General features: G+C 37.4%; 3 protein-coding genes and 1 long non-coding RNA gene across 10 annotated transcripts in view; 3 read left to right on the forward strand and 1 right to left on the reverse strand.

Annotated features, from left to right (window-relative positions):
- The window catches only part of LOC138123991 (zinc finger SWIM domain-containing protein 5-like), a 58,422-nt gene extending 45,228 nt beyond the window's left edge, over positions 1-13,194 (forward strand). For 2 of the 3 annotated variants that reach the window (XM_069038875.1, XM_069038876.1), the window contains exons 4-13: positions 8,166-8,458; positions 8,519-8,824; positions 8,893-9,167; positions 9,226-9,362; positions 9,420-9,833; positions 9,886-10,455; positions 10,511-10,674; positions 10,730-10,996; positions 11,050-11,268; positions 11,326-13,194. In XM_069038875.1, the coding sequence (XP_068894976.1) occupies positions 8,166-8,458; positions 8,519-8,824; positions 8,893-9,167; positions 9,226-9,362; positions 9,420-9,833; positions 9,886-10,455; positions 10,511-10,674; positions 10,730-10,996; positions 11,050-11,268; positions 11,326-11,835 (3,155 nt within the window). In that variant the 3' untranslated portion in view covers positions 11,836-13,194. Of the gene's footprint in view, positions 1-7,966; positions 8,109-8,165; positions 8,459-8,518; positions 8,825-8,892; positions 9,168-9,225; positions 9,363-9,419; positions 9,834-9,885; positions 10,456-10,510; positions 10,675-10,729; positions 10,997-11,049; positions 11,269-11,325 lie in introns of those variants that run through there. The other variant, XM_069038877.1, reaches the window with a different exon arrangement.
- Positions 13,195-13,438: 244 nt separating this feature from the next.
- Positions 13,439-17,850, forward strand: LOC138123998 (putative uncharacterized protein DDB_G0271982). 5 transcript variants are annotated; one of them, XM_069038890.1, is made up of 11 exons: positions 13,443-14,029; positions 14,670-14,777; positions 14,882-14,968; positions 15,123-15,287; positions 15,346-15,435; positions 15,849-16,041; positions 16,101-16,189; positions 16,250-16,444; positions 16,879-17,090; positions 17,193-17,499; positions 17,563-17,850. In XM_069038890.1, the coding sequence occupies exons 1-11, from the start codon at positions 13,934-13,936 to the stop codon at positions 17,740-17,742; spliced, it is 1,722 nt and encodes a 573-aa protein (XP_068894991.1). In that variant the 5' UTR covers positions 13,443-13,933; the 3' UTR covers positions 17,743-17,850. The 5 variants fall into 5 exon arrangements, with proteins under 5 accessions (XP_068894992.1, XP_068894989.1, XP_068894991.1 ...); XM_069038891.1 differs by having other exon boundaries at positions 13,439-14,029; positions 16,879-17,499; positions 17,545-17,683; XM_069038887.1 differs by having other exon boundaries at positions 13,451-14,029; positions 16,879-17,499.
- Positions 17,851-17,972: 122 nt separating this feature from the next.
- Positions 17,973-26,009, forward strand: mud (mushroom body defect). Its single transcript, XM_069038874.1, has 7 exons — positions 17,973-18,124; positions 18,180-18,265; positions 18,317-19,505; positions 19,558-19,746; positions 19,796-25,489; positions 25,540-25,800; positions 25,859-26,009. Exons 1-7 carry the CDS (start codon positions 18,086-18,088, stop codon positions 25,919-25,921), a joined length of 7,521 nt encoding a protein of 2,506 aa, XP_068894975.1. The 5' UTR covers positions 17,973-18,085; the 3' UTR covers positions 25,922-26,009.
- On the reverse strand, positions 25,945-26,386 carry LOC138124021 (uncharacterized). The gene is made up of 2 exons (XR_011156975.1): positions 26,247-26,386; positions 25,945-26,193 (listed from the first exon to the last, which is right to left on the reverse strand). It is a non-coding gene; the product is annotated as an uncharacterized lncRNA (long non-coding RNA).
- Between the last annotated feature and the right edge of the window lie 13 nt (positions 26,387-26,399).

Genomic DNA, 26,399 nt, shown 5'->3' on the forward strand with positions numbered 1-26,399 from the left:
ACTACGTAACCAACACCTACTGCGATGGGACAATCATTTATAATGATCCTGTATATGTATTTATGGTTTCTTATACAGGGTTATTCTAAATGATTGTAGTCGAAGTAGGCGTGAAAACTCAATGTAAAATTTATGGTTGCCGCTCCACATAAAAAAAAACATCAAAATTATGTGAATAATTAAGTTAATAATTGAGTTAAATTGGGTGCAAAACAACTCAATATTTCTGGATTCAATCGTTAATTTAACAAAAATAAATAAAAACCTCATCATCGCACTTTTCACCTAAAAAATGACAGTGACAGCGACAAAACTGACAGTTCACATGAAAGCGGCAAAAATGTAATAACATGGGCATGACCTACTTCGACTACAATCATTTAGAATAACCCCGTATCTGATGCGTGATGACATCAGGCCGTATTTATAAAAAGAAGCATTACCTTTTCCTTGCAAAATATGAAGCAACAGGTTCAGGTTGTATGTATTCATAAAAAAGTGAAGGAAAAGGTTTTGTTTTGAGGCGAGAGGTTTTGCTTCAAAGTAAAAGGTTTTACTTCTTTCGTTATAAAAAGAAGCATTAGCTTCAAAACTGAAGGATTTGCTTCAAAAATAATGCATCTAGTCCACAGCAACACAGCTGCCAGCATGCAGCGTGTGAAGTTGATGTATTTTTTAGGTGTATTAAAGATAATGTCGTTTTCAATGACATCCGTGTTGTCAATATGACAGTATGTTGGCATCACTTGCTGTTTCAATTTAGTCATTGTGAATTTCCTAATTTGGCAATTTACCTTGACGCGGGAAATTGATAAATTCAAATTATGATCTATCATTTTCAACAAATCAAAGAAAGATATGTAGTCTGATTCGAATTCCGAGGATGATTTAGTTTAATAACCATGTTTTACACCATGTTGAAGATTGAGTTCTTGTTTGTTGCTGATGTTTCACGAAATATAAATTTTCTTTTACCATAACCTCAATTTCTTGTTTGACATTTTTTTAACTAAGATTTGCGTATACTCTGAATACTAGTTATGAATTTGTGTGTACAATCTGCACCAACATATTAAAAATAACACTGACAGCATGGATGTCATTGAAAACGACTATAGTCCATTTTTTTATTATAGTCCGATGAGCTTAGTCCGAATCAAGAAGTCGACATGACCTGCGTCTGTTTTCGACATTTGACAGCAGTGCATGGTTCTACCAATATTTGAAAATTTATTTAGGCAACATGAGACAGATATTGTGTTCTTTCGTGCTTTCTTGGTATTTCTGCAAATTCATTCCTCCGTTTTAATTTTATCTTTCAAAAAACCGCTCCCTTCAGAATGCTTTTGATAACTATTTACATATCAACTAATAGGTCAGATATATTAAAAATTGTTGAAAACAGCACTAAACAACCACGTTTAGACTGTCTTTCTTTCTTCCTAGATTTTGTTTCGGCAACGCCATGAACACAAAACAACCTCTATGAATTAGTTTACCCCCTTACCTGTTAACTTCCAGTCTTGCAAGTTTCCGCGCAATTCCAATATTGTTTTTGCAATTTACAAATTCTGTAAAAGGATCTGTCCACATGCTTTTCGTTGGCATCATACGGAGGACATTTCAAGCAAAATTAAACAAAATTATCCCAAATAACGTGGTTAAAACGTAACCTAAAAATTTGACGTCGCTAGTGGAATAAACGTACAATTCGCGTCTTGCTCTAATCGCACATGCTAAAGCGAGATGCATAGTGGGACACGGTTAATACAATACGTACAAGAATTCAATAGTTTGTTTACATTATGTTGAAAAGAGATAGCAATATGACAGTTGTTCTGCTTTTTAATTGATACATCGGACTATAATTAAAAAATGGACTATATACATAAGTACACATAAATCAATCAAGTTCCTAGGAGATAGAGATCTTTTTCGTGTTCGTTTCCTGAGATACACTCACCGGCACAAAAAACGACTCACTTTGAATTTTATTAATATAATTAAGTAATTCATTGTCTTAGATTTTTTTTGATATCATGTTGTACATATTGAAGTGTTTTTTAAGTTATTCTTTGCCAAAGAATATCCGACAAACAAAACATTAAACACAGCAAATAAAATTTTAATGAAACAAAAATAAAAGTAATTTTTTAGAAAAAATCTTATGGTATGAAAAATTGCCAAAATTTGAACAGCATTTTGAAGTAGTATCTCCTATTGTCAAATTAAATCTTTTAACACGTAAATCAGCCGACAAAAACACAACATGGAAGTAGCTCAAATTTTCTAATAATTTATTTAAACAAAACAATTCGGTTGCCATGGTGACCATAGCACTCCCGGTCATTGAAAATATCTCAATTTAACTACATACAGGGTCTTTCACAACTCGCGCCCTAGAGAAAAAGAGGAAATAAGAGATCGCATTTGGATGTGTAATTTTGAAGAAAAAAAAATCTAGCTTAAAAGATATTCGAGAAAAGACAACTTAAAGTTAACCAATCAGGGATCTACACCTCCAAGGTGTGTTTGCCGTACTTTTACGTTGCTAGGATTTCATTTAAGAAAAAACATCTTTAAAATATTTGGGCGATTGGAGTTGTTTTTTAAGATGTCACTGTCAAATTAAATTTGTAATAAAAAAAGCCAAAACCTTTGTTTATTTGATTACAATCATGTATTCAGCCGCCGATTATTTAGAAATGATAATAATTTTTGGGGAATGTGAGCGTAACGCCAGGGAGGCAGCAAGAGTCTTCAAAGAACGTTTTCCGGGCAGAAATGACAATTATTTTTTCGTTTGCAACACATTTTTTTTTAATTTTTTGCTACAATACGTTGTAATAATAATTGACCTAGAATGCCATTTAGTTGCGACTATGTATCAAGCATTAATCCCACGAGTCCGAGGCCCGCGGCCCGTCCAAGACAAAACTTGAGAACGCGGCCGATCTGGTCATACCAGCCAAAAATCATCAGTGGGTTTTGCGCATCAGAGCTTCTGTAACCGATTTATTGTCAGATCCGACACTGGTGGCTCAGCTCAGGTCTGAGAAGTCGCTACACTCCAAGCATCTCCTAGAATCGCCCATAAGCTTTGCTTAAGCAGTAGTCATCTGAAATTCCAATGTAATGACAGATTGTTAACCTAAATTTGTGGAGAATGAAAAGTCAAATCTAATAGTGTCAAAATTACAGTAACCCAAACATTTTTTGTAGCTGATGGTATTATTTTTGAAACCTAGCAACTGGCTTTATTTGGTTGAAATAACATCACACCTCGAGGTGCCCTTCTGGGATTGGTAGAATTACAAGTCTTGTAACTCAGTTATGAAAGCAGTAGTAAATTCTTTGTTTATATTTTTTGACAACTTATTGTCGGCGGCAGGTGCCCTTTTTCTCTAGGGCGCGAGTTGTGAAAAGCCCTGTATAATAAAGAAAAATAAGCACAAATATAATTTCAAGATCATTTATTAAAGAAATCATATAGTGCGTCGTTTTTTGTGCCGGTCAGTGTATATACATAACCGGGAAAGTGGTATATAACTAAATATATAAACTTTCCCGGTTATATACCTAACTTGACATCTGTCAAAGATAACCTCAAAATGTACAATATATTAATGTTTTTTAAGACTTTGCCTAAACGAACACGAAAAATGTTATTCAATATTCGTGCGCTGTCAGTTTTCAGGTATTCGGCCTGTTTTGCAGCACTTGCCTGACGCCTCGTGCTTCAAATTTCGGCCTCATACCTGAAAAGTGATCTGACAGCGCTACTCATATGAAAATAACTATTTTGTACTTCATTTATCTGAAGTATTTCCTTGCAAGGGAAAGGTGAAGATTATGAATATGAATTGAAGCAAAACCTTTTACTTCTTGGTGCTACCTTTTACTTCAGAGTTCTCAACGTAATGGACGATTTTTGGATTTGGATTTTGGATTTGGATAATGTTGCCAACTTGTATATTTGACGTAACGTACCTGATGCTCCCTTGTCTGTGAATTGTAATGATCAGAAACAAAAATAACTACGTAGATAAATAATGGGAGATTTATATGATAAATTATTTCTATCTTGCGGCTACGAAACCATTCAATAACCCGGATAGACGGATTGAATTACGTCCGAAAATCCGACCGGCTTTGATGTTTTCCATCGGAACTCCTAGACGTGGTTCAAGATAGAAATGAGCCAGCCAGTCGGAGGCAATCTAGCCAATGCAAGTTGTCGATTAGAACCTCGTAAAATCCAACCTCACCTGTATCAATTAAAACGACCCCACGGTAAATACGACACAACCACACCTTTTTTAAAGCAGAACCGACTTCAAGTCTCCGCCCAACCGCTGTAACGATTTCATATTAGAGAGTTTTTCTGGGCGCAGAGCTCGCCCTGACGCCCGGGAGCAAAAAACTATAAAGTTTTGCCATAAAATTGTAATATTACACTATGTGCAGGTTGCAACGAGAGGGGCCAGCGTTTATTGATCGACCGCCCTCTGACTGATTCCGAGATATCACACGTCTAAAGAGGAACGACCGAACATCCCCTTTAAAACAAATTAAAGTCGTGCCTCCTGTTTCGCATTTTGGCCCGTGCAAATACAGGGGTAATTTTTTACCATTGTGGTCAAGTTCTAAAAAGAGACCGAGCCGAGTTTGCGGGGGTTTTGCCACAAGTGAAATTTTTATGTAATATTTTCACCTTTCAAGATCGATAATTCCAAAAATGCCGAAATCGGACCGCCATTTCTTATTCATATTTAGGAGAATAAAACAAATTACAATAATTATTATTGAAGAAAATGAACCGACAGGCTTCTTTCTCTTTGGGATCGGAACTTTAGCCACCACATGACCGGTGTTCGCGTGTTCGCGGTCGATGTCCGTGGTCGATGTAGCTTTAGACACGAAACGCGTCGGTTGTGGGTGGTGACTGGTGAGGTTATGTTGCGTACGTTCGTTCGTTGACTAAGCTTGCAGTCTGTACTCTTTACGCCGTTATTTTTTGTCTGATTAATTTAAAGAGTGTTTAATTAACCGATAATAATATTTGTTTGGAGTGTTGTTGGATTAGTTAAAAATGTGCAACAAGAATGAAGATTTTTTTGATAATTTTGTCACAAAAACTGTCTCCAAAGAAAAACGTTTTAACTTCAAGGAAATCATAGGAAAAGAACAGACAAAGTCTGTGAGAAATTTTAACAAAACTGTAAAGAAAGATGAATCGAAGTTCGTAACAGACAATATCAATAAAGTTGAGGTTATGTCACATAATGAGAACGTCATTGTTCCAAAAAGCACGATAAGCAAATTTAATTTCAAACAACATGGCAGTAAGGCAACCACTAGTCAAATTGCGACAGACAAAAAAAAGAAACTGTCTAGTGCGAGTGGAGATAATTACGAAAATAATTCGTCCTTCGTGGAGGAACAGAGCAAATTAGGATTGAACTTGATTGAATCACCACAAGTTGAGGATAGTAAACTAGAGGTAGATAAGAAGTTTGACTTCAAAAAATTTAACTCCGCTAGTTCAGCAGGTGAACTCCAAAACGCGTCAGTTGATATAGTGGAAATAAGGAATTTTAGTCAAGATGATTACATGGATGATGCCACTTTTGAAAGCTTTCTAGCATGTGAGATGGATTTTGGTGCTTGTAAAAATAATTTTAAAACTGAAATACCACTTTCTACAAACAGCTCAGATCATTTAGATTTTTCTGGTCGTAAAGACGATTCAGAAGAATTTCGTAAAAATTATCCCCACACAGAAGTTATGCATGAGGTCCTACATCAGAAATTTGGATTGAGACATTTTCGTTCTCACCAGAAGGAAATAATCAACGCTAGTTTGACTCAGCACGATTGTTTTGTGTTGATGCCTACAGGTGGTGGGAAGAGTCTATGTTATCAACTCCCGGCTATTCTCATGCCGGGAGTGACGATTGTTATTTCACCTTTGCGAGCACTCATTAGCGATCAGGTGGACAAGATGAACGCTCTGGATATACCTTCTGCACATTTGTGTTCTGACGTGAAAAAAGCCGAGGTCGATTCGATTTTTCAAAAGCTTCACATGCGCGAACCCACTTTGAAGCTGCTTTACTTAACACCAGAAAAAATTTCCGCATCCGGAAAAGTCGGGGACATGATCAAGTCGTTATACGCAAGAGGCAAGTTGGCCAGATTTGTGATCGACGAAGTTCACTGTTTGTCGCAATGGGGTCACGATTTCAGACCAGATTATAAGCAGTTGTCTTGTTTGCGCAAACAGTATCCTCAAGTACCGATTATTTGTTTAACAGCTACAGCCACCAAACACGTACAAACTGACGTTACGAATATTTTGAGACTCAAAAATGTCAAGACGTTCATCAGGAGTTTCAACAGGCTTAATATAAAGTATCAAGTAATACCTAAAGCCGGAAAAAAAATTGTGGAAGAAATAGTTGATTTAATCAAGCAGAAGTTTTATCGGAAGTCTGGTATAATTTACTGTTTATGTCGAACGGACTGCGAAAAATTGGCTGACGATCTTTGTCGCATGAATATCAAAGCTAGAGCCTATCATGCTGGCATGAGCGATTCCACCAGAGAAAAACAACAGAGGGAGTGGATGCAAGACCAATTCCACGTTATCGTTGCAACGATAGCCTTCGGAATGGGAATCGACAAACCAGATGTCAGATTCGTAATTCACAACTCAATCCCCAAATCGGTGGAGGCATTTTATCAAGAATCCGGAAGAGCCGGTCGTGATGGGGAGTCTTCCTATTCTTATCTTTTCTACTCGTATGCAGATGTAGGTCGTCTCAAACGTCTCATGCAAATGGATCGTAATGTCAATCGGAAAACTTTAGACGGTCACTATGAGAATCTGCATCAGATGGTGTCATTTTGCGAGAACAAGATCGACTGTAGACGTTATTTGCAATTGATGCACTTAGGTGAAAAGTTCGATCGTAAAATTTGCACGGAAAACAAGGAGACAACCTGTGATAATTGCGAAAATATGACAAAATACAAGTTGTCCGATGTAACTAAGGAGGCTCGCGAATTGTGTCACCTCGTAGCCGATCTTACCAAGAACGAGAACGTAACGATGCTTCACGTGGCGGAAGTATATAAAGGATCTAAGTTAAAAAAGATCTTGGAGAAAAGGCACGATCAGAATAAATTTTATGGTGCGGGAAACTCTTTGGATAGGACCGATATTCACAGGATTTTGGTTGACTTGGTTTTAAAAAAATTTCTTATGGATTTCTGCACATACACCGGTGAATTTCCTGTCGTGTACATAAAACCGGGTACCAAATTTAACATGATCAATCAAAACGATTTCAAAATTTCGATCTCGTTAGGAGCCAGAGTCACACCCGTTGCTAGCGTTACTAAACTGACGAACGATCAGCAAACTTTGGAAGGTTTCGGTCCATCGACTTCTACGACAAAATCCGTTACTGTTAGCAAATTCAAAATTAATCATATTAAAGTACAGTGTCACGAGGAATTATTGGAGGAATGTCGAAGATTAGCTTTGGAACGTAACGTAACCTTATCGTCGATCATGAATCTGTCTGCTATAAAAAGCATGTCTGAAGTTCTGCCAAATACTAAAGAGGAGTTCATGAAGATTCAGCATGTTACTAAAGCTAATTATGAAAAATTTGGCGAGCATTTTTTGAAAATAACAACAAAATTTAGAGATCAGTTGGACATACTTCAAACGCCGACACTCTCTTTCGACGATTCAAATGTTTTCGATGACAGTTGCGATCAGGACAGTTCTGTGGGTAGTGCGGTCGTCAAACGCAAATCTTCTGGAGGTTATAAGAAAAATGTAAAACGTTTTAAAAAGAACTATTACAAAAGAGGCAAATCAAAAACCAAAAGCCAAAAGAAAACTACGAAGAACACCTCTAGGTCCAAGGGAAATTCTCTGGGGCTCATGCCGTTGAAAAAGTAAAAATTATAGTTCGGAATGGGACGAAAATGCAAACGTAGATATAGTGTGACTCAAATTCATCTCAAACTCATCCAAAACAGGGTGATTGGGTTGTAATAAGACAGGTTGTATAGACGAAATGAAATCTCTTGTATGTTTTTCAATCGTTGATCGCGACGAGCATAATTTGCATTATTGTTTGTTTCAGAAACTCTTCTTCAAATGGATCGACAACAGTTACAAAAATTTGTACAGTACTTGATCTCGGAACATCACACGGAAGTGCTGCCAACCGCTCAAAAACTGGCGGACGAAATTCTACAGCAGAGATCCGAGATCAATCAGATACCGGGTGCTCCAGATCCGACCGCAGGAGCATCAGCTGATGACGAACACTCGTGGCATTTGGACGAAGAACAAGTGTGCGAACAGGTCAAGTCTTACCTGTCACAGGGTGGATACTACAACGCAAACAAGCAACTCAATTCGTTATTTTCGAAGGTGAAATATTCAGATAAAAATTCATATAGTATTGTCAACCGTTTATCTCAAATTTCACAGGTGAGAGAAATGTTACGTGCTCAAGACTCAAACGGAGCGAGAATGTTGACATTGATCACTGAACAGTTCCTTTCCGACCCTAGACTACAAATGTGGCGTAATCAAGGTACACCAATGACTGATAAATGTAGACAACTGTGGGATCAGTTAGGTTCGTTGTGGGTCTGCATTGTTTTAAATCCTAACTGCACGCAACATGAGAAACAACAGTGGAAGTTGCTTTTGGAAAAGTGGACTTTGATTGATGTCTGTCCTCCGGAGGATCCGGATTTTAGGTTACAAGAAAATCACTCGCATCGAGATTCGGTTGGTTGAAGGAGCTCCTACAACTGGTCTCTTTTAATAATTGATTTTTTTTTTTTTTTTTTTTTCAGTATGTAAATAGGGATAGGGATAGAGATAGAGATCGTTACTATCACGAGAGAGATCGAGACAGGTACTCAGACAGAGAACGTGATAGGAGGGATCGACGGGATCGCGACAGGGAAAGGGAACGAGAAAGGAACAGAGCGGTTTACGATTCATCAGACAGTTCAGAAGACGATGATGGCGAAAGTTCTTACAGTCCTAGAAATAGTAAAAGATTACGATTATCAGGGAATCATTCTAAGTCAAACATACCAATGTTACCAAGGACGGTTTTTCATAGGTGAAGCATGTCAGATTGATGTCCGTTTCAAATAATTAATTTCCAATTTTCTCACTAGGGCATTAGATGCAGTCAGCATGTCGTGGGATAATATGCATTTAAAAAATATTTTGTCCAGTGATACTTACTGCTCGCACGTTCCCGATACCACTAGTTCTGGCAGTTTTAATTCTCAAGGTCAACCTTTGTGGCACGGTAAGATCGAGTTGTAAGAGTGATTATGAAAATGTTACTCGATATTTTGTTTTGTAGAATCGATTCCACTATGTGCCGCTCGAGTGGATTCGTTACGTTCTCACGGTCACATGGAGGCAGCACTAAGGCTGGCGGTGTCGGTGGTACGAACGATGAAACAGCAACAACTGGTGGCCCAACGGCGTTGGCACGAAAGCCAGCAAGCCAGCGGTAGTGGTAGTAGTATTAGCAGCGGCAGCAACAGCAGTAACAGTAATAAATGTCAACAAAGTTGCAAAACGACACCGTGTACTTCTCGGTGTACAGGTCAATGCAACAGCAATTCGTGTTCGACGACGTCGATCACGGCACCTGCCAACACAGATTGTTGGGTGGGTCATCCTTTAGATCCCATCGGATGTCTTTTCGATACGCTTGCCGAGTCTTCGATCATTCCAGATGATCAGAGACCTCGAACCCCAAGTTACTTAGGTGAGTTTTGATACTTTTTGAGAAATATCTGTTTGATTCCTGTGTTACTTAGATATAGTCGGAATGGAGGAGCAACACAGTAACATGAGACCCAGGTATCATCATGTACCTGTCGTAGGTTCGAGGGATCGCTCGGAAACTTACTTGACATTGGCTTTTGAGGTGGCGTTGATCGGTTTGGGACAGCAAAGAATAATGCCGGTCGGATTGTATGCACAGGAGAAAGCATGCAAGCAAGAGGACCGCCTTATAGCAAAACTGCAAGAAATTGAATTGGACAATAGCCTGATAGCGGTGTTGAGGAGACAAGCCATTATTCTTCTAGAAGGTGGTCCAACGAGTGGTCTAGGAATAGGCATACATCCGGAAAGCATCCCCATGCACACGTTCGCCAGATTTCTTTTTTTGTCATTGCTAAGTTGTTATCCGGATTTAGCCTATGAGGTAGGCTTGAGAGCGATGCGTTTGCCACTGCTTGAAGAACACGAAGATTCAGACGACCCGCTTGGAGGCAACGCTAGTAGTTCGCTTATCATGAGTCGATCACCGAGATGGTTCACCTTAGGGCATATTGAGACGCAACAATGTGCACTGAGTTCGACCATGCTCAGTGCGGCGAAAGGTCAGTGTAGATTTTTTTTTTCCCTGTTTGTATTCCATATTGTCAATGTGAATAGGTGAAGTGATGAGATTACGGACCGTGTTAGAATCGTCTCAGAGGCATATCCACAGTTCTTCCCATTTATTTAAACTTGCTCAAGATGCGTTTCGGTTTGCCACACCGGAAAATGGCCCGAGACATCCGACGTTGTTAAGTGTGGCCTTCGAACTTGGTTTACAGGTACGTAAAAGGTTAACGGACAATAAATTCGAAATTAAAATTTTGGTCTTACCAGGTGATGAGAATGACTTTGTCGTCTTTAAATTGGCGAAGACGGGAGATGGTCCGATGGTTGGTGACGTGCGCAACCGAAGTGGGAGTTGACGCTCTCATTTCAATCATGCAGAATTGGTACCAGTTTTTTACAGCAACAGAAGCCACTGGACCAGTAGCAACAACAATCATGTCACATAGTACCATTATGCGTCTTAACCTTAGTTTTAATCAGCAAGAAGAATTGTCCAGCTGTGCGCGAACGCTTGCTCTGCAATGTGCGACAAAGGTGGTTGTTAATTATTGAACTTGTTGTCAGTCATAATCTGGACTGAATTTTAGGACCCTCCAAATTGTGCCTTGAACGCTCTGACGTTGTGTGAGAATGAAGCATTGGCCTTTGAAACCGCTTACCAGATTGTTGTCGACGCCGCTTCTCACATTATGACTTCGTCACAGCTATTCACCATCGCTAGATACATGGAACACAGAGGCTACCCGACGAGAGCTTACAAATTAGCCATGTTGGCAATGAAAAACGTTCATCTCGCCTACAATCAGGTCAGTTGAACGTTTTCGGCACCGACGTTTTCAGTTTTTAAGCAGTTCAATTTTCAGGACACCCATCCCGCAATAAACGACATTCACTGGGCCTGTGCTTTGAGTCACTCTTTAGGTAAAACCGAACTGACGAACATGATTCCCCTTCTCGTCAAGAACGTGCAATGCGCTACCGTTTTATCGGACATTCTCCGTCGGTGCAGCATGACAGCCCCCGGCATCTCGTGTTCCCATCCTCCGCCTTTGGAGACCGGAAAACACCACTCTCATCCACACAGGAGTCGCAGTTGTGCGCCCGGTATCAAACCTCTATCCTACGATAGACCGCCCTTACGTCAACTTTTGGAGGCCGCCGTCGCCGCTTACATTAACACGACACATTCGAGGCTGACACATATCTCGCCCAGACATTATGGTGATTTTATAGACTTTTTAACAAAGGCAAGAGACACTTTCGTGTTGGCGCACGACGGTCACGCACAATTTACCCAATTGATCGAAAACATGAAGGTGGCGTATAAAGGCAAAAAGAAACTCATGTTTCTGGTTAAGGAGAGATTCGGCTGATACAACATGAAAAAAAGTGGTACATGTAGTGTGTACGTCTTAAGGGTGCGATCGCCACAATCTAATCAGTCTTGTGTAAGCCACATTACGTCAGCTTCGATCGCTAGAAGGCCTTACATGAGGTGTAGCGATCTTTAAGCGCTTATACTACATGTAGTTCAGCTCTGTAACTATTAATATTATTATTTTTGAGTAGCCTAATATAACTGGACAATATTCATAAAATGAGATTTTTTTCGTCTATTATTTATTAGTTGTTTTTTTATTCCCTTTGAACTGACTGATTTTTGTTGATTATAGGCAACCGCGCCAAACTTTTTGCTGGTCACGTGATAATCATGATTATGTGTATATTTTTTAGATAATAAGTAAGAATAGAGGTCAGCTTGAAATTTGACGGGTTGCGTGAGATCTCATTTGTATATTTATAGTATTATTTTTATTTTATTTTTTTTTTGTACAGTTCATGTTTGCAGTATCATACATTTTCGTTTTTCCTTCTTTCAACTTTTGTTTCTCAATATTTGATGTTGCATTTGTTTACCAAAGATTGTTATTTGTATAGTATTTATGTACATATACCGTAAGAGATACAGTCTCATTATTTAAGTGGAAAGCATCCTTGTGTTAGATTTTTCACGACATCAGTTTTACATTCGTATTTATTTCCCACCAACCAAGCGATGCTTTCCGTGATTACAAGGTAAATGCTTCCTGTTATATTTATAATAATACAGTATATCAATAAGTACAAAATAACTTTAAAAGAGCAGTCGACCAAGCTATAGCGCAATGTCAGCTGTCATTCCATAAGCTACCTCTCCAAGCTAACCTAACGTTCTGCTGCGTATTTTGGAGTTCCCTTTGTTTTTCCCAGTTGACTGATCATTTTTCAACATGAAAAATAAATTTAACCTGCTTAGCTCTGCTTCTTCCTGTTTGTTTTTAAAAGAAAATACTTTTAAGAAAAATAAAATTAAACAAAGTAATACATATGTATGTATTGTCGCTGCCACAATATCTTGTTTTTGATTGTTTTTTCATGTCTGTGATTCAATCATTTTTTAATTATTATTTTCGTCCAGTGCCACCGAAATAATAATTGTGTTATCGAATTCATGTGTTATTTTTAATTTTTTTTATACATATATTAAGGAGATGTAAATATTAACTTGGCCAAATTGGTACACGTTCCATTCCAGTGAAAATAATTTTATATAATTCGTTGTTGTATTGTGTTTTTTGTGTATAATAATAATACTTAGGAAAATGTACATATTGCCAAAAATAACTTGGTTCATTATTTGTTAAAAAAGCAATTATTACATTCAGTCGGTCTGTGTATTAATAATTTATGATTATTTTTATGATAAATAAAAATATTTGTAATTCAAAACAAGTTTCTTTTTTCATAAAAAGTGTGTTATGTACAGTTCGAGACACAGAATTTCGGGCATCACTGTAAATATACCGTCAAAAAATGTAAAATAGGCTTTATATTATTAACCTCAATTTTACCGTTTGCGAGGATTTTGATTGACATGCGATTGACGTTACAGAAAATAAATTTCAAAGTTTGACTTTTGAATGTCACGTTGACAATAAAGAGTGATATAAGCACATCGCAATTTTTTGAAGTGACAGAAAGTGTTGCCCGAAATTCCGTGTCCAGTTCCCGTACTGTACTTATCATTTAGAGAAAATATGTGGTTATGAATAAAACAATGGCACCCATACATCACATGAAGCGCATGTTGGCAACACATGCAACATCAACATGTGATGTGCAATCAGAGTGTGCAACGAAGTACGGAACATAGAGAAGAGAGTTGAATGTTGTGTGTTGTTAGTTAACCGATAATATTCAACCTGAAAAGTTTTAAATTGTAACAACTGACGAAACATTTTATAATTTATTATTTTAATTAATATAGTTTAAACGCTTGTGCGTGCTATCTTGAAATAATCAGAATCATTATTCGAAGCGGGTATTAAGTTATTAACATAACCTCGAAAATAACTGAAATGCAAATCGAAGTCTTGCCTTTGCTATTATAGGTACACTACCACTTTATTAGAAATCTAATAAATCATCATCATGGCCGGAGACATCGAAGAACTTTTACGGTTATATAAAGCTCAAATAGTTGGAGATGAGAAAAGATTAGGTGCGACAAGCCAGGAAGCAGTTAAGGTTTGAATGTGAATGATGAATATGCTTAAAGTACATATAAGCTCTGGTATAAGCACTTCTTGAAATTTGTGGCAAGAGTTATTCAGTGACAAGCGTGCCTAGTTCAACAAAAACGTGTTGATTCAACGTTCTTTTCTAAACAGCATTCAACATGTAACATTACCACATTTTTTATAAATAAAAATTTCTTGCGTACTACTGATGCCCAAAAATGAATTCCATTTTTCATTATCTTCAGCGAAAAGGGTACCTACCTAATTCATGCTGTAGTAAATCGACACTCGCAATCGTCAAACAATGTAGCAAGTGCAATGATTAGTTTCATGAAATTAAAGAGCATTTTACTCTGACATGAGAGAGATAGTAATTTCCTAAAAAAGAGGAGCGTCTATTTTCCAACCTTGTTTATTATTGATTTTCTAGAAAAGCCAACATGACGGAGTGAAATGTGGTGGTGATGTCTGTTATTTAACCCTCACATCTCCTAAACTCTGTTACCTCCATTACTTGCTTTTTGATCGTTGTTTTTTATCACTTTAACAATGATGTGCACGTTTATTTCCACATATAAGATTATTAAACAATCATTCAATTAAGACTTGGACTTGTGTCGTTGTACAATTTTTTTAATAAATTTCAGATCGAAAATTGTGATAATGAACACCAACAGAACAATAATGTACAACAATCACCTGAAAATAAAGAGAATTTACCACTGAATCCCAGGTCATCACCCAACAACAACAAAGTGAGTATCGATGGTGGGAGTGCGATTTTATTTTCACACAAACGTAGGATTTGTGGCTTAATTTGGGCTAAGCTTCATTATGTTTCTTTTATTTTCCATTCTAGAATCTGCCGTTAATCGAGCGACTTGATTTAAATAGTTATGAAGGCGCTTTAGAAGAGACTAAACGAGCTTTTGCCGTTAAGAGCCCGGTAAGCATGGATTGTCCCTCGCTCCTCGTGTAAATTATATTTGCAATGTGTTTTGCATGATGTATCTCCATTGAGATGATCAATTCATCATGATTAAATTACTTAAGTGGCACGCGTGGGGCGCGCCTATCATACGTTCATTGCATTCTTACAGGATGACAGTGGCGGTCGCAGAATGTTGCGGTACGGCGAGTACAGCCCCAACAATCCACAACTGAGGGTGACGGCGGCACCATACGTCGGTCTCGGCGAGTATGAACAGAGACGTAATCTATTCCTGCAGAAGCAAAGGGCTGATTATCTCGAACACTTGTCAAAGGTAAATCGTCGCCGTCGATCCACACTTTCGATATTTATATTTGCACCCTGTGTTACAGAGTGACATTAAAGTTAAAAACTGTATTTTAGTCCCGGACTTCGTCACGCGGGCTGTACAAACAGATTTACAGGATATTGAATGTCCGTTAGTAAGTAGTAATGCCTTTTTTCAGATATTTTGCTATTTCGTTACTGTAAATATCGGGTGCGGCATGTTGGCTGGGATTTCTTCCACGTCTCACCAATCGGCGAAGAGTTAATCAATCACATACACATAAAGTATACATAATTTATTTTGAGCAGCATCCAGTTTTTCGACTATTTTCGTGTAGATTTTGTATTCTTAACACATTATTCAATTTGACAGGAATGCAGAGGCTTCAGTAGAGAGAAAAAAAGAATACAATTTTATAGACAATAATTAAAGAACTTTATATGTAGGTACGGAGAATTGTGCTTCGCATTATCTGAATGTTTATTGTAAATGTATATAAAATGTACCATAAGCATGACTGACCAAGTGTATTTCAAATAAGTTTTTATCTACTGACATTCATTCTAGATACAGTATGACACTTACACACCGAGAAAGGAGTTAAATCCGTACATTTGGACGTCTGATATGCAAAACAGTCGCAACTTATCACCGTATCGCGCCGACCAAAGACTAACAAGTGCTCAAAATGCCTTATTGACATCTCAAATGGATAAACCAAAGAGTATTCTTTCGAATCGGCGCACCGGAAGCCCCCGAGGTAGTAACCACCATCATCTTCACCGGTTCATATTTCGGAACAATTTCCGTTTCTTTCAGAGAGACTGTTGGCTGATTTGAAACATTCATACACCCCCAGTTTTTTGGACGGATTTAATTATCAAGATCGCACGGAAGAGCTAGAAAGGGTAGATTTTTGTCTATTTCACGTACATTCGAGTGTAGTTGATGATATGTTATTGCTGCAGGAAAGGATCAAGCGTGAAAATTATCAGAAGGAACTGAGACTACAAATCGAGGAAAAAAGGCGGTTACAAGCGATGAGAGAAGAACAAGAACGAAGAGAACAAGAACTGGAAAATAAACGGTTGGAACAGCAGTTGTTGCGAATGCGAGAGGAACAAGCCGTTGAAGAACAAAGAAGGTGTCGCAGAGATGACCAGGTGCTTCGTCGGTTTTACAAAAAGGCGTCATGATTTTATACTGTTTCATTGTTAACCGTTGTAACTTGTTTTTTTTTAAATTAGTGTGTTGCATTAGTTTCGTTTGGGAAATGCTAATCATAATCGAGTATCAAAATTATGCGACATAATCACATTTAGAATTGGATGAATTGAGCAATTAAATACAGAAATAATTGCCAGACATGTGTCATGGTCAACGTTTTTTTACAATAATAAATATAAAAATACACTAGGTGTTTAGGTTTTTGTTTTCGGAAACGTTGTGTAGTTTTTTGCACTTTCAAATTAAAAATATTTGCTCAGTCTACATGGATTTTTATTCATTTCGTGAATATTCTGTCGTAAAATATGTATAAAGAACTTTCGAAATTTGTCATGGATATTTTACTGAAAGTTATATTTTGTTTGAACAGATGCGCCGCCACAGCGAGGATCTTTTCAAGAGGAAGCACGAGTTGCAGTCTCGCTTCCGCAAGCACACGGATTCTGAGAGCAGTGTGACAAGTCTTCGAAACACCAACGTTGCCTCAAAAACGCTACCGCATTATTCTCCCCCGGTGTCCCGTCGAAATCCCTATTCCTTCAACGTACCATCCACTTCTGTGTTCGCCGACACGTCTAGCAGGTACAATCCGAACCGTTTCGATTCGTATTATCGCAAAGACACGTTGAACAGGATGGACTCATTAAACACATATGATACTCATCGTAGATTTAATGCTTTCAGTCGTTACGACTCGTTGAGTAGAATAGATTCGTTAAATCGCCAAGATGCGTTGAATAGAATAGAATCGTTGAATATTCAAGATAGTCTAAGTAATGTACAGCGTAGGCACAGCGCTACACAACAAGACCTCAGCATGATACGACGAAGTCCCAAGTTGCAAAGACGGAGCAGTTCGAGCAGATTCGACGATACTCTTCCTATACCAGTATTGAAAGCGCACTCGCCAGTTGCCAAAGAACTGAAAAATTCGGTTCCGTTCAATTCCAGCAGGTCGGACGCTGTCAGAAAATTGGAAGATAAATGGCAGGTCGGTGAACATGTCGAAAACGACAAAAGGGAAATGTTTTAACAGTTCATCTAACAATTGCAGATTCCAGCGGTACAAAAGAATATTATAAATCACGGGGATCCGATAAGGGACGGTCAGGGAAGAAGTATACTGACACAATTGGGTGCCATCAGAATGCAGCTACAGCAAGAACAGTTGCGAATGGACGAGACCTTGCGTAAACGCGATATTACACAATCCAAGGCTGTTGATTTTCATTAAAAAAACCATTTTACATCGAGTTATAAAATTGAATCATAGTTATTTTATATATTGTTAGAATTTGTCTTTATATTTATAAGTGAAATAGATTAGAGACGTTAATACTGATCGGGATTTTTTTTTCCTTGAGAACTGGCTCCAACTTCCGTTACGGAAATTTAAATTAGTGAGCTGACAGCAAGAATAATTGTGATTCGTCAAGATCTGCAGTGTCGGTTGGCAACCGAAGTTGTCCGACAACCGTCGCCAATCATACTTCCTCATTTTGTTTTTAAACTGTTTGACAGTGCCGGGTGATACAGTTGAAGAAGCTGAGACGGTTTATTACAAAATTTTTGTAATCATGGAGAATAAAAAGTGGAATGATGTTTTGCTAGAATGGGTAAGCCACTTTAATATAAAATGTTAATAAAATAAAGTCATTGCATGATTTATAGGTTAATTGTTTGAAACTTTGTAAGTACATTAACGATGTTGAAGAGTTAAGAAACGGTGAATTTTTTATGAATCTGCAAAAACTCATGTGAGACACAAATAACATTTTAGTATTCTGTTTGAAAATTATACTTTCCAGAACAAAATCTCGGGATACACAACCAGACGTTCTTACTTTTATTTTTGATTTGTTTGCCAATCACTATCCTAATTACATAGTCGATAATAAAACTGAAATACATCTTTCTGATTTACCTGAAATTGATTTAAAAGCAGTAACGTCCCTTCTCATGCATTACACTTGCATTTATGATCGCCGAGATGTTCTAACGTCACCCTTGTGTCACTCTCTATCCCAATCAACTCAATTAATAATCCGCAATTTCCTTCAGAAGATTTCAAAAGATGTGACCAATCGAATCATGAATGACATTATTAAAAGTTGCATTGACGACGCATCTGATCACTTGAGTGGTCAATGGTTCTCAGTGGAAACCTCATCTGCTAAAAGTAGTCCTCTTCAGGACCTTCTAAAGACACCTGTCTCAAAATTCGGACGTTTCCAAGAAAAAGATAAAACTATTTCCAGACTAAAGTCTGACTTGGAATCAGAACGCTTTGAGAAAGCGGACTTGCAAGAAGAACTCAAATTGCAGCTGGAAAAAAATAAGAAAATTGAACAGCAATTACTACAGAAAAGTAATGAAATTTCGAGACTTCGAGGAGAAGTTGTTGCCTTGGAAAATCGTACTCCTCCCCACTATCAAGACATGGACTCGCGCGAGCTTCAGCGGCGTCTTCGCTCAGAAATCCAGTCTTTAGAACAGTACATTAAACAGTTGGAAAATGAACAGGAAGATATTAGGAAGGAAAAGGACACGACAAAAGAACAATTAAGAAAAACGGAATTACAGTCAAACATTTGGGAAGAAAAATTTTTTGAAACAGAACACAGTCTAGAAAATTTAGGAAGACATGCGAAAAAGCAAGAAGAAGAACTGAAAGCGTTACAGATGCATTGTTCTGAACTCTCTTCTTTACTGGAAGAGTACCAGTCAAAACCGGCTAATGATAGTTCTCTTTTTGATACTTTTTCTGGAATTGAAAATGCCGAGATGATGACTTTGAATGAGACGTCTTCTTGTTGCGAAGATCTTGCTTGTTCAGTTGTGGAGGTACAACTCAGAGACGCTCAGAAACAAAATGAAGAATTAAGGACGCAAATTGGACAAGTTGAACAAGTCGCATCTCAACTGGAGGCGGTTGTTGTTGAATTTGAATTAAAACTGAAGAAAAGTGACGAGTTTAATGACAAACTTACAAAGCAGGTATTTTTTTTTGTAATTAAAGAAAAGCTCAAATTAAATAAAACACACACAGGTACAATCACTGGAACTTGACAAAGAGGCAGGACAGAAGCTATTAAATGAATTAGAAAATCAATTGGAAGAAGCCAAGAAGAAAATAACAGATCGGGACGTTGAAATTGAAAATCTCTTGAAAAGATTATGTGAAAACACTGAAAGCCTACACACGGAAAGACTTAATAATGAAGAACTACATTCAAAAGTAACCTTTATTTATTTTTGCATTTCCCTAAAGTATAATATTTTTTAAGGTACAACTTCTTCAATCGAGAAACGATGGTGTTGAGAAGCGTCTTACAGAAACTTTAACAAAATGGAAAGAGGATAAGGAACGATTGCAAGATTCAGAAAACGCAGTCGCTGAAATACGAGCTTTATCGGAAAAGCTCCAATTTGAACTTGCAGATGCGATCCTTGATAATCAAAAAATAAATGACCGATTTGTTGATTTGACAGGCAAATATGAAAATCTGATAATAAAACTACAGAAAACGGAAACTTCTCGAACTGACCTTGAAACTCAATTGTCTGACGTTGAAATACTATCAAATAAACTGCGAACTGAACTTGTCACGTTCCAGCATGAAAATGATAGATTAAAAGAGGAACTCGATAACGAAAAAATGCATGCCATGAAGCTTGACGAAGAGAGAGCAGTACTTTTATTTAAAATACAGGAATCCAAAGAAAAACTTGATAGTTTGGAAAAAAACAATGAAAAATTAAGCTTTGAAATTGAAACTACTCGGAAACAGTTAACGGAGGCTTTAGCTTGTCTGGAGTCGAATCGGAACAATTCTGAAAACCTGGTACTTGCTCAGCGCACCCTTGAAAAAGAACTCAACGAGGCTCGCTCGTACACAGAGCGCTTGACAATTATGTTGAAAGAATGTCAAATAGAAAAGAAAGACGTAAGCGGAAAGCTAGATCAGAGCAGCAAGCATGTACTGACGTTGGAGAAAGAAATTTCAATTTTACGGTCAAGATTGGAAGAATCTAACGAATTGCGCGACAATTTGATGAAAAAGAACGAAGCCTTAACCCTTCACAATGAAACCGTCCAGAAACAATTATTGGACGCCATCGACCTTTTAGAGGTGAGCAAGAAACAGACAGAAACACTGCAAACGACTCAAATTTTACTTGAAAGACAATTGCACGAAGTTCAGAGTTTTTCCGAAACGCAGAGTATGGAGCTGGAACAGCTGCGACATGAAAAACAATCGATGAAAATTGCATTTGAGGATACCCAATCAAACTTAATTATTATGACAGCAAAGTGTAGCACGTTAGAAGAACAGAAAGACATTTCTTTACTTCAAATCGAGAATTTGGAAAAAGACCTATGTAATTTACAAAACGATTTGAAGTTGAAAATTCAAGACGCAAATGAATTGAAACAAACTAAAATTGAACTTGAAACACTACTGCACGAAGCACAGTCGAATTCGGAGATTCTGAAAGTCGAAATTAGAGAACTCGAGCTTAAAAATGGGAGAATCAACAACGAATTAAACGAATCTACAAAAACTTGCAAAAAACTAGGGGAAGATAAAAAATTACTATCGTCTAAACTAGAAGGATTTGCTGAGAAATGTCGCAACATAGAAGAGAAGTTTGCAGCTGAAGAAGAACATTTGCAAAACAAATTGCTCAAAATTATCGACAGTTTGGAAAGCAACAAAATAGAATTGGAACAAGCTCAAACTGCTAGAATGAATCTCGCAACGCGTCTAGCTGAAGCTGAAGGACTTAAGGCAACCCTGAAAGACGAGCTCGATGAGATAAAGTTCAAAAACAACGAAATAAGCAAAGAGTTGAACAAAGCACACGAGAATTTGCTGACATTACAAAAAGAAAAACGAGTTTTGTTGGAAGAAGTTGGGACTTTAAAGGAAGAGAATGAAAAAGTGGTCATCGAAAATGTAACTCTTTGTGAACGGATGTCCGAAATTTCGATTGACCTAACTTCTGAGAAAGCAGAATGTAAAAAACTAAAAGAAACGGTGTGCGCTCTTGAAGCAAGTTTGAAAGAGGTTAACGCTTCGTCCGAATTTGTGAAGTGTGAACTTGGGACCGTTCAGCATCAACTAGAAGAAAGTCAGAAAAAATGCGAGGAACTGAAAGCAGAAAAAGTCTCTTTGGAAAAACAGGTAGAAGAATTGAGAACAGTTCAAGATGTTGTTCAAAATAACTTAAACGAGGCTGAGAAGTGTTCACGTACGTTGAGATCCGAAGTGGAAAATCTGTACGGGGAAAATTGTAACATGAAAGACACTTTGAAGCAAACTAGACAGTACTCGAAGAATTTGGAAAAACAAAAGGAAAGTTTAACGGTACAATTAAAAGATTGCGAAACTACTAAACAAGAGCTGCAAGTAGAATTAGATGATCTTCAAAAGGAAATTTCCAAAGTAAAGAGTAATTTAGGCGAGCATAAGCGAGTTCAGGAGAGTCTCGAAAAGAAACTGGTGGAGTCGGATGCGTTTATCGAAAACATTCAAGAGGAAAAACACAAAATAAGTGAAATTTTAACCCACGTAAAAAACGAAAACGCGATTTTGATTTCGAAAATGGAAGCATCCAATGAGAAATGTACGAATCTGATACGAGAATCATCCGCAATCGCCGCCAGTTTAGAATTGTGTCGCAAGGAATTGGAAGAATCTAAAGAATTTAGAGCAGGGCTTGAAACGGTTTTAGAGAAACTAACAACAGAACGGGATAAACGTGCTTTTGAACGACAGCAAGAGATTGCTCGATTGAATGAATCTGAAAAATGTCGGCAGGAATTAAACAACGAAAAGGAAATTTTAACATCAAAACTGTCAACTCTTGAAAACGATAACGACGAGTTGCTGTCTCAGATCGACATTTTGCAAAGACGGATTCAAGAATTGAACGATGTTGCAATTAAAAGAGAACTTGAAAGTCAAAAAAGTGAAGAAACTTTGACGGAACTACTGAAAGAAAAAAGAGAATTGTCGGATAATGTTGATGTTTTGTCCAACAAAAATGAAGAATTGCTTTGTCAAAATAACGATTTCCAAAATCAGCTCAGTGAAGCAGCCAGGAATTGTAAGGAATTAACAAATGTTTTCAACAGCGAAAAGGAAATTTTAACATCAAAACTGATACATCTGGAAGGGAAATCGTCAACACTGGAAAACGATAACGATAAGTTACTATCTCAGATCGATATTTTGCAGAAACAAATATTAGACTTGAAAGATGTTGCAATTAAAAGAGATCTTGAAAGTCAGAAAAATGAAGAAACTTTGACGGAACTGCTAAAAGAAAAAAGAGAATTATTGGATAAAGTTGATACTTTGTTAAAGAAAAATGAAGAGCTGCTTTGTCAAAATGACTATTTCCAAAAACAGCTCGTTACAGTAGAGGGGTATTATAAGGAGTTAACAAATGTTAAGAACACCCTCGACGAACAACTCCATGAAATGAGCAATTTATCAGAAACGTTGAAAGTGGAATCAGAAGAGCTTCGGCTTCAGTATCAAAAGTCAAAAACCGAATTGGATAACTCTAGGGACACTCTATTGAAGTTAACTAATGAAAAAGAAAATTTAGCCGTAATGTTGAAAGATGCAAAGGAAATGAATGACGAACTTCAAAAGGAAATTTTACAGGTAACAAATAATTTAGAATCGAACGAACAACGACGCAGTGACCTGGAAAAGCAACAAGTAAAAGTAATTCGGACATTGGAACAAACAAAAAGCGAAAATAAAAAGCTTCTACAACGTATTACTGAAGTTGAAAAAACGAGCAGTGAAAATCGAGCCGTTTTAGAAGAGGAAGTGAACAGTCTTACTTCGATGACGGTGAAATATAAAGATGAACTTGAAAGCACTCTCAAACGAATGGAAGAATCAGAACAGAGTTTGAGAGATGTTCAACAACAAATACTAACACTCGATGTTAAACTGAAAGAGGTTAATGAAGAAAAATACGTTTTAGAGAAGAAAATCGAGTTGGAGGAAATTTTATCGTCAGAAAGTAATGAAAAAATAAAATCGTTGGAGGAAACCGTTCAAGATTACGAAATCACAATATCCGGCTTAAAAAATGTCGTTGATAGCAATTTAGAACGTTTGGAGGCGTTGAAAGAAAAACTTTTGTTTAAGAAAAATGAAGAATTTTATGCAAAAAAAGCAATCACTGATCTGTTACAAGATTATAACATAATTTGGGATGAAGGTGAAGAAAAGGACTTGAAAATGTTCATTTCTGAAAATGTTAGAAAAATATTAGCCGCCAAGATTCAAGAAGGAGAAAAACAACGGACAGAGTTGGAAAATGAAATTGAAGAATTAAAAATCAAAAGTACGACCGCGATAAACTTGAACGCCTCGTTTCAGGATATGATCGAAAAACTCCAAACTTTGGTGATGGACCAGAGCGAAGTTGACTCAATGGACGCTCTAAAATCTAATTTTGATAAAGTTCACAGTAAGATCAACGCCATTTTCCAAATAAAACAGAAATTATCCGATGATTTGTGCAGATCAGAAGAGCGTAATGTGGAATTAATTGGGCAACTGGAAAACATTAAATTGGAAAAAAAGAAACTTGATGAGTCTAAAACTTGTTTAGAAAGAAATTTGGCCGAAGAAAAGGAAAAAACGGCGAATTTACGTAAAGAACTCGAACAGAAATCGAAACCGAACAGGCCAGAAAAGGAAAACATTTTAGGTGTGTCAACAAAAGTGAATAAAACCAGAGAAGAAGAGCTTAAAAAAGAAAACATGGTGCTGAAGAGAAAACTTGTGTTGACAGAAAATGCCAAAAATAATTTAGAGAAAGTGCTTAAAGAATTACGAGAGAAGAATAAAACACAAGAAACATCTTCGAGTCCAACCAGCGATGCTCTTTATAAAAAACTTCTCCAAGAATACATTCAGGTTAAAGAAGAAAACGAGTGCATTCAGAAGGAGAATGATGCAAAATATCAGGAACTTCTTCGCGACAATGAACAGTTAAAACTTAAAACTATCCAAATTAAAAGTGAAGATGACAAAAAAATAATCCAGGATCTACAGAATGTTCGAGAGGCGTACGGAAACGTGATGAGCATAAATTCAAAGTTAGAGTTGGAAGTGGTTACTTTGAGAAAAGTGATTGAAGAGCAAAATTCTGAGGTCGTCAATTTGGCCCATATCAAAGAAGCTTACGAGAGGCTGTTGGAAGAAAACAACAAAATATCGACCGACATTGACACAATGAAATATAAAAGGATGAGAGACAAAGAAGAGTTTGTAAGATTACTGAAGAAAGAACGTGAAGAGACTGTGAACCGAGAAATGAAAAAAATTCAAGAAATTAGAACCGAATATGAAGGTAAATTGGAGAAAATGAAAGAGAAAATGTTGAAATTATACCGGGAGGAAGTCAATAAAAAGGTGAAATCAGTAAAGGACGGTCAGGGGGAAACGGCGAATATTTTAAAGACTGTTGCAAATTTAAGAGAGGAACTTTTTGAAGCCGATCAAAAAATTCAGCTGCTCGAAATGGAGAAGGAGATTTTGAAAGCTAATAAAAAATTAGAAAGCGAGACTAAAACGTTCCAGTTGCAAACCATTGCTAGTGTTACCACAGTCGCAAGAAACGAGGAAAAAGCGGCGACTTTACCAAGACCTTCGGTCACTGAGGAAATTACTATTTCCCGAAGGACTTCCGTTGGCGGACTTCCAAACAACATCGACACTCATAATTTACAAATGGAAGACGAAGAAGATCTATTTAACGATAAGTATCTGTCTGATCTGAAAGAAGGCAAATGCCTTTTGCCAACAGATCGTGAGTGCACAACTAACCGTTTTTCGGAGTTGGCATGGCGCAATTCGATGGTTCCACCACATCTAAAATCATCGTATCCGGCGGAAATGCAGTTTATTAGCCCCAATCGATTCAAAGACGAAGATATCAAGGTCTGTGTTTTTAATTTTTAAGAGTAAGTAAGTTAATCGATGTTTCATAGACCGGTAACGTCGAATTCGAGGATAGTATGTGTAAGTTATTACCCGGAGAGAAGCCTCGTAAAAAAGATTTCGGTACGACGTCGTACAAAAGGCCCGGTCCTCCAACTCCCAGTAAAAATGGTGGTCGATTATCGTTACAGGGTAATGAGGTACATCCAATGAGAGAACATTGTGAAGCCAAAACGCCCAAAAAATCTACCCCAAGCAGAATCAGAGCACTGTTCACAGGTCGCAACAGTAGCACGAGGGATGGTTCAGAGGTGCCTTTTATGAAGCATTAGAATTTATGTTGGATTAAAACAACTGCCTTAATTTCAGAGTCATAACAACGTAACACCTAGTCGCAGCAGACGTTTAAACATTTTCCGAAGACCTAGATGATTTTTTTTTAAATTAATTCAAAGTTTTATGTTGTATATTTTTTTTATTACATTACCTACTTGTCATGAATAAAAGAACTGAAATGAAATTTGTGTTTTTTTTAATCTTGTATCGGTAGGGAGCGAAAAAAGACGAAACAACGAAGCTACGATCATCATGGATCTCCACGCAGGATCGGGTATTTTAAGGTCAAATAATTTTATTTTTGCTATGTGATTATTGGCCGTTTGCACCGACGTTCCTTATTTTTAAACTAACCAAAAAAACAATTGCTACAATTTTAATAATTGTAACCAAGGTCTCTTAAGATATGTTATCTCTGTACTCTGTTATTAGTTACCACGGTAACCACCATAGTAACCACAGACGGTAACGGTCAACTGCCACCGGCACAAAATTAACACCCTCACACATGGTCATGCTGATTCCTGACCAACCTGACCATAGATGCGAGCATGATACAAATGAGAGAGTGACG

The sequence above is a fragment of the Tenebrio molitor genome, chromosome 2 (assembly GCF_963966145.1).
Source record: "Tenebrio molitor chromosome 2, icTenMoli1.1, whole genome shotgun sequence".
NCBI lineage: Eukaryota > Metazoa > Arthropoda > Insecta > Coleoptera > Tenebrionidae > Tenebrio > Tenebrio molitor.

What these genes read in the sequence shown, in the direction of transcription:
- mud (XM_069038874.1), top strand. Translation starts at nt 18,086, where the DNA reads ATGGAGAATAAAAAGTGGAATGATGTTTTGCTAGAATGG. An exon ending in TCAAAGACGAAGATATCAAG is followed by an intron (nt 25,490 to 25,539) that starts GTCTGTGTTTTT and finishes GATGTTTCATAG; the next exon opens with ACCGGTAACGTCGAATTCGA. An exon ending in GCACGAGGGATGGTTCAGAG is followed by an intron (nt 25,801 to 25,858) that starts GTGCCTTTTATG and finishes CCTTAATTTCAG; the next exon opens with AGTCATAACAACGTAACACC.
- LOC138123998 (XM_069038887.1), top strand. Translation starts at nt 13,934, where the DNA reads ATGGCCGGAGACATCGAAGAACTTTTACGGTTATATAAAGCTCAAATA. An exon ending in CATCACCCAACAACAACAAA is followed by an intron (nt 14,778 to 14,881) that starts GTGAGTATCGAT and finishes TTTCCATTCTAG; the next exon opens with AATCTGCCGTTAATCGAGCG. An exon ending in GCGCACCGGAAGCCCCCGAG is followed by an intron (nt 16,042 to 16,100) that starts GTAGTAACCACC and finishes CGTTTCTTTCAG; the next exon opens with AGAGACTGTTGGCTGATTTG.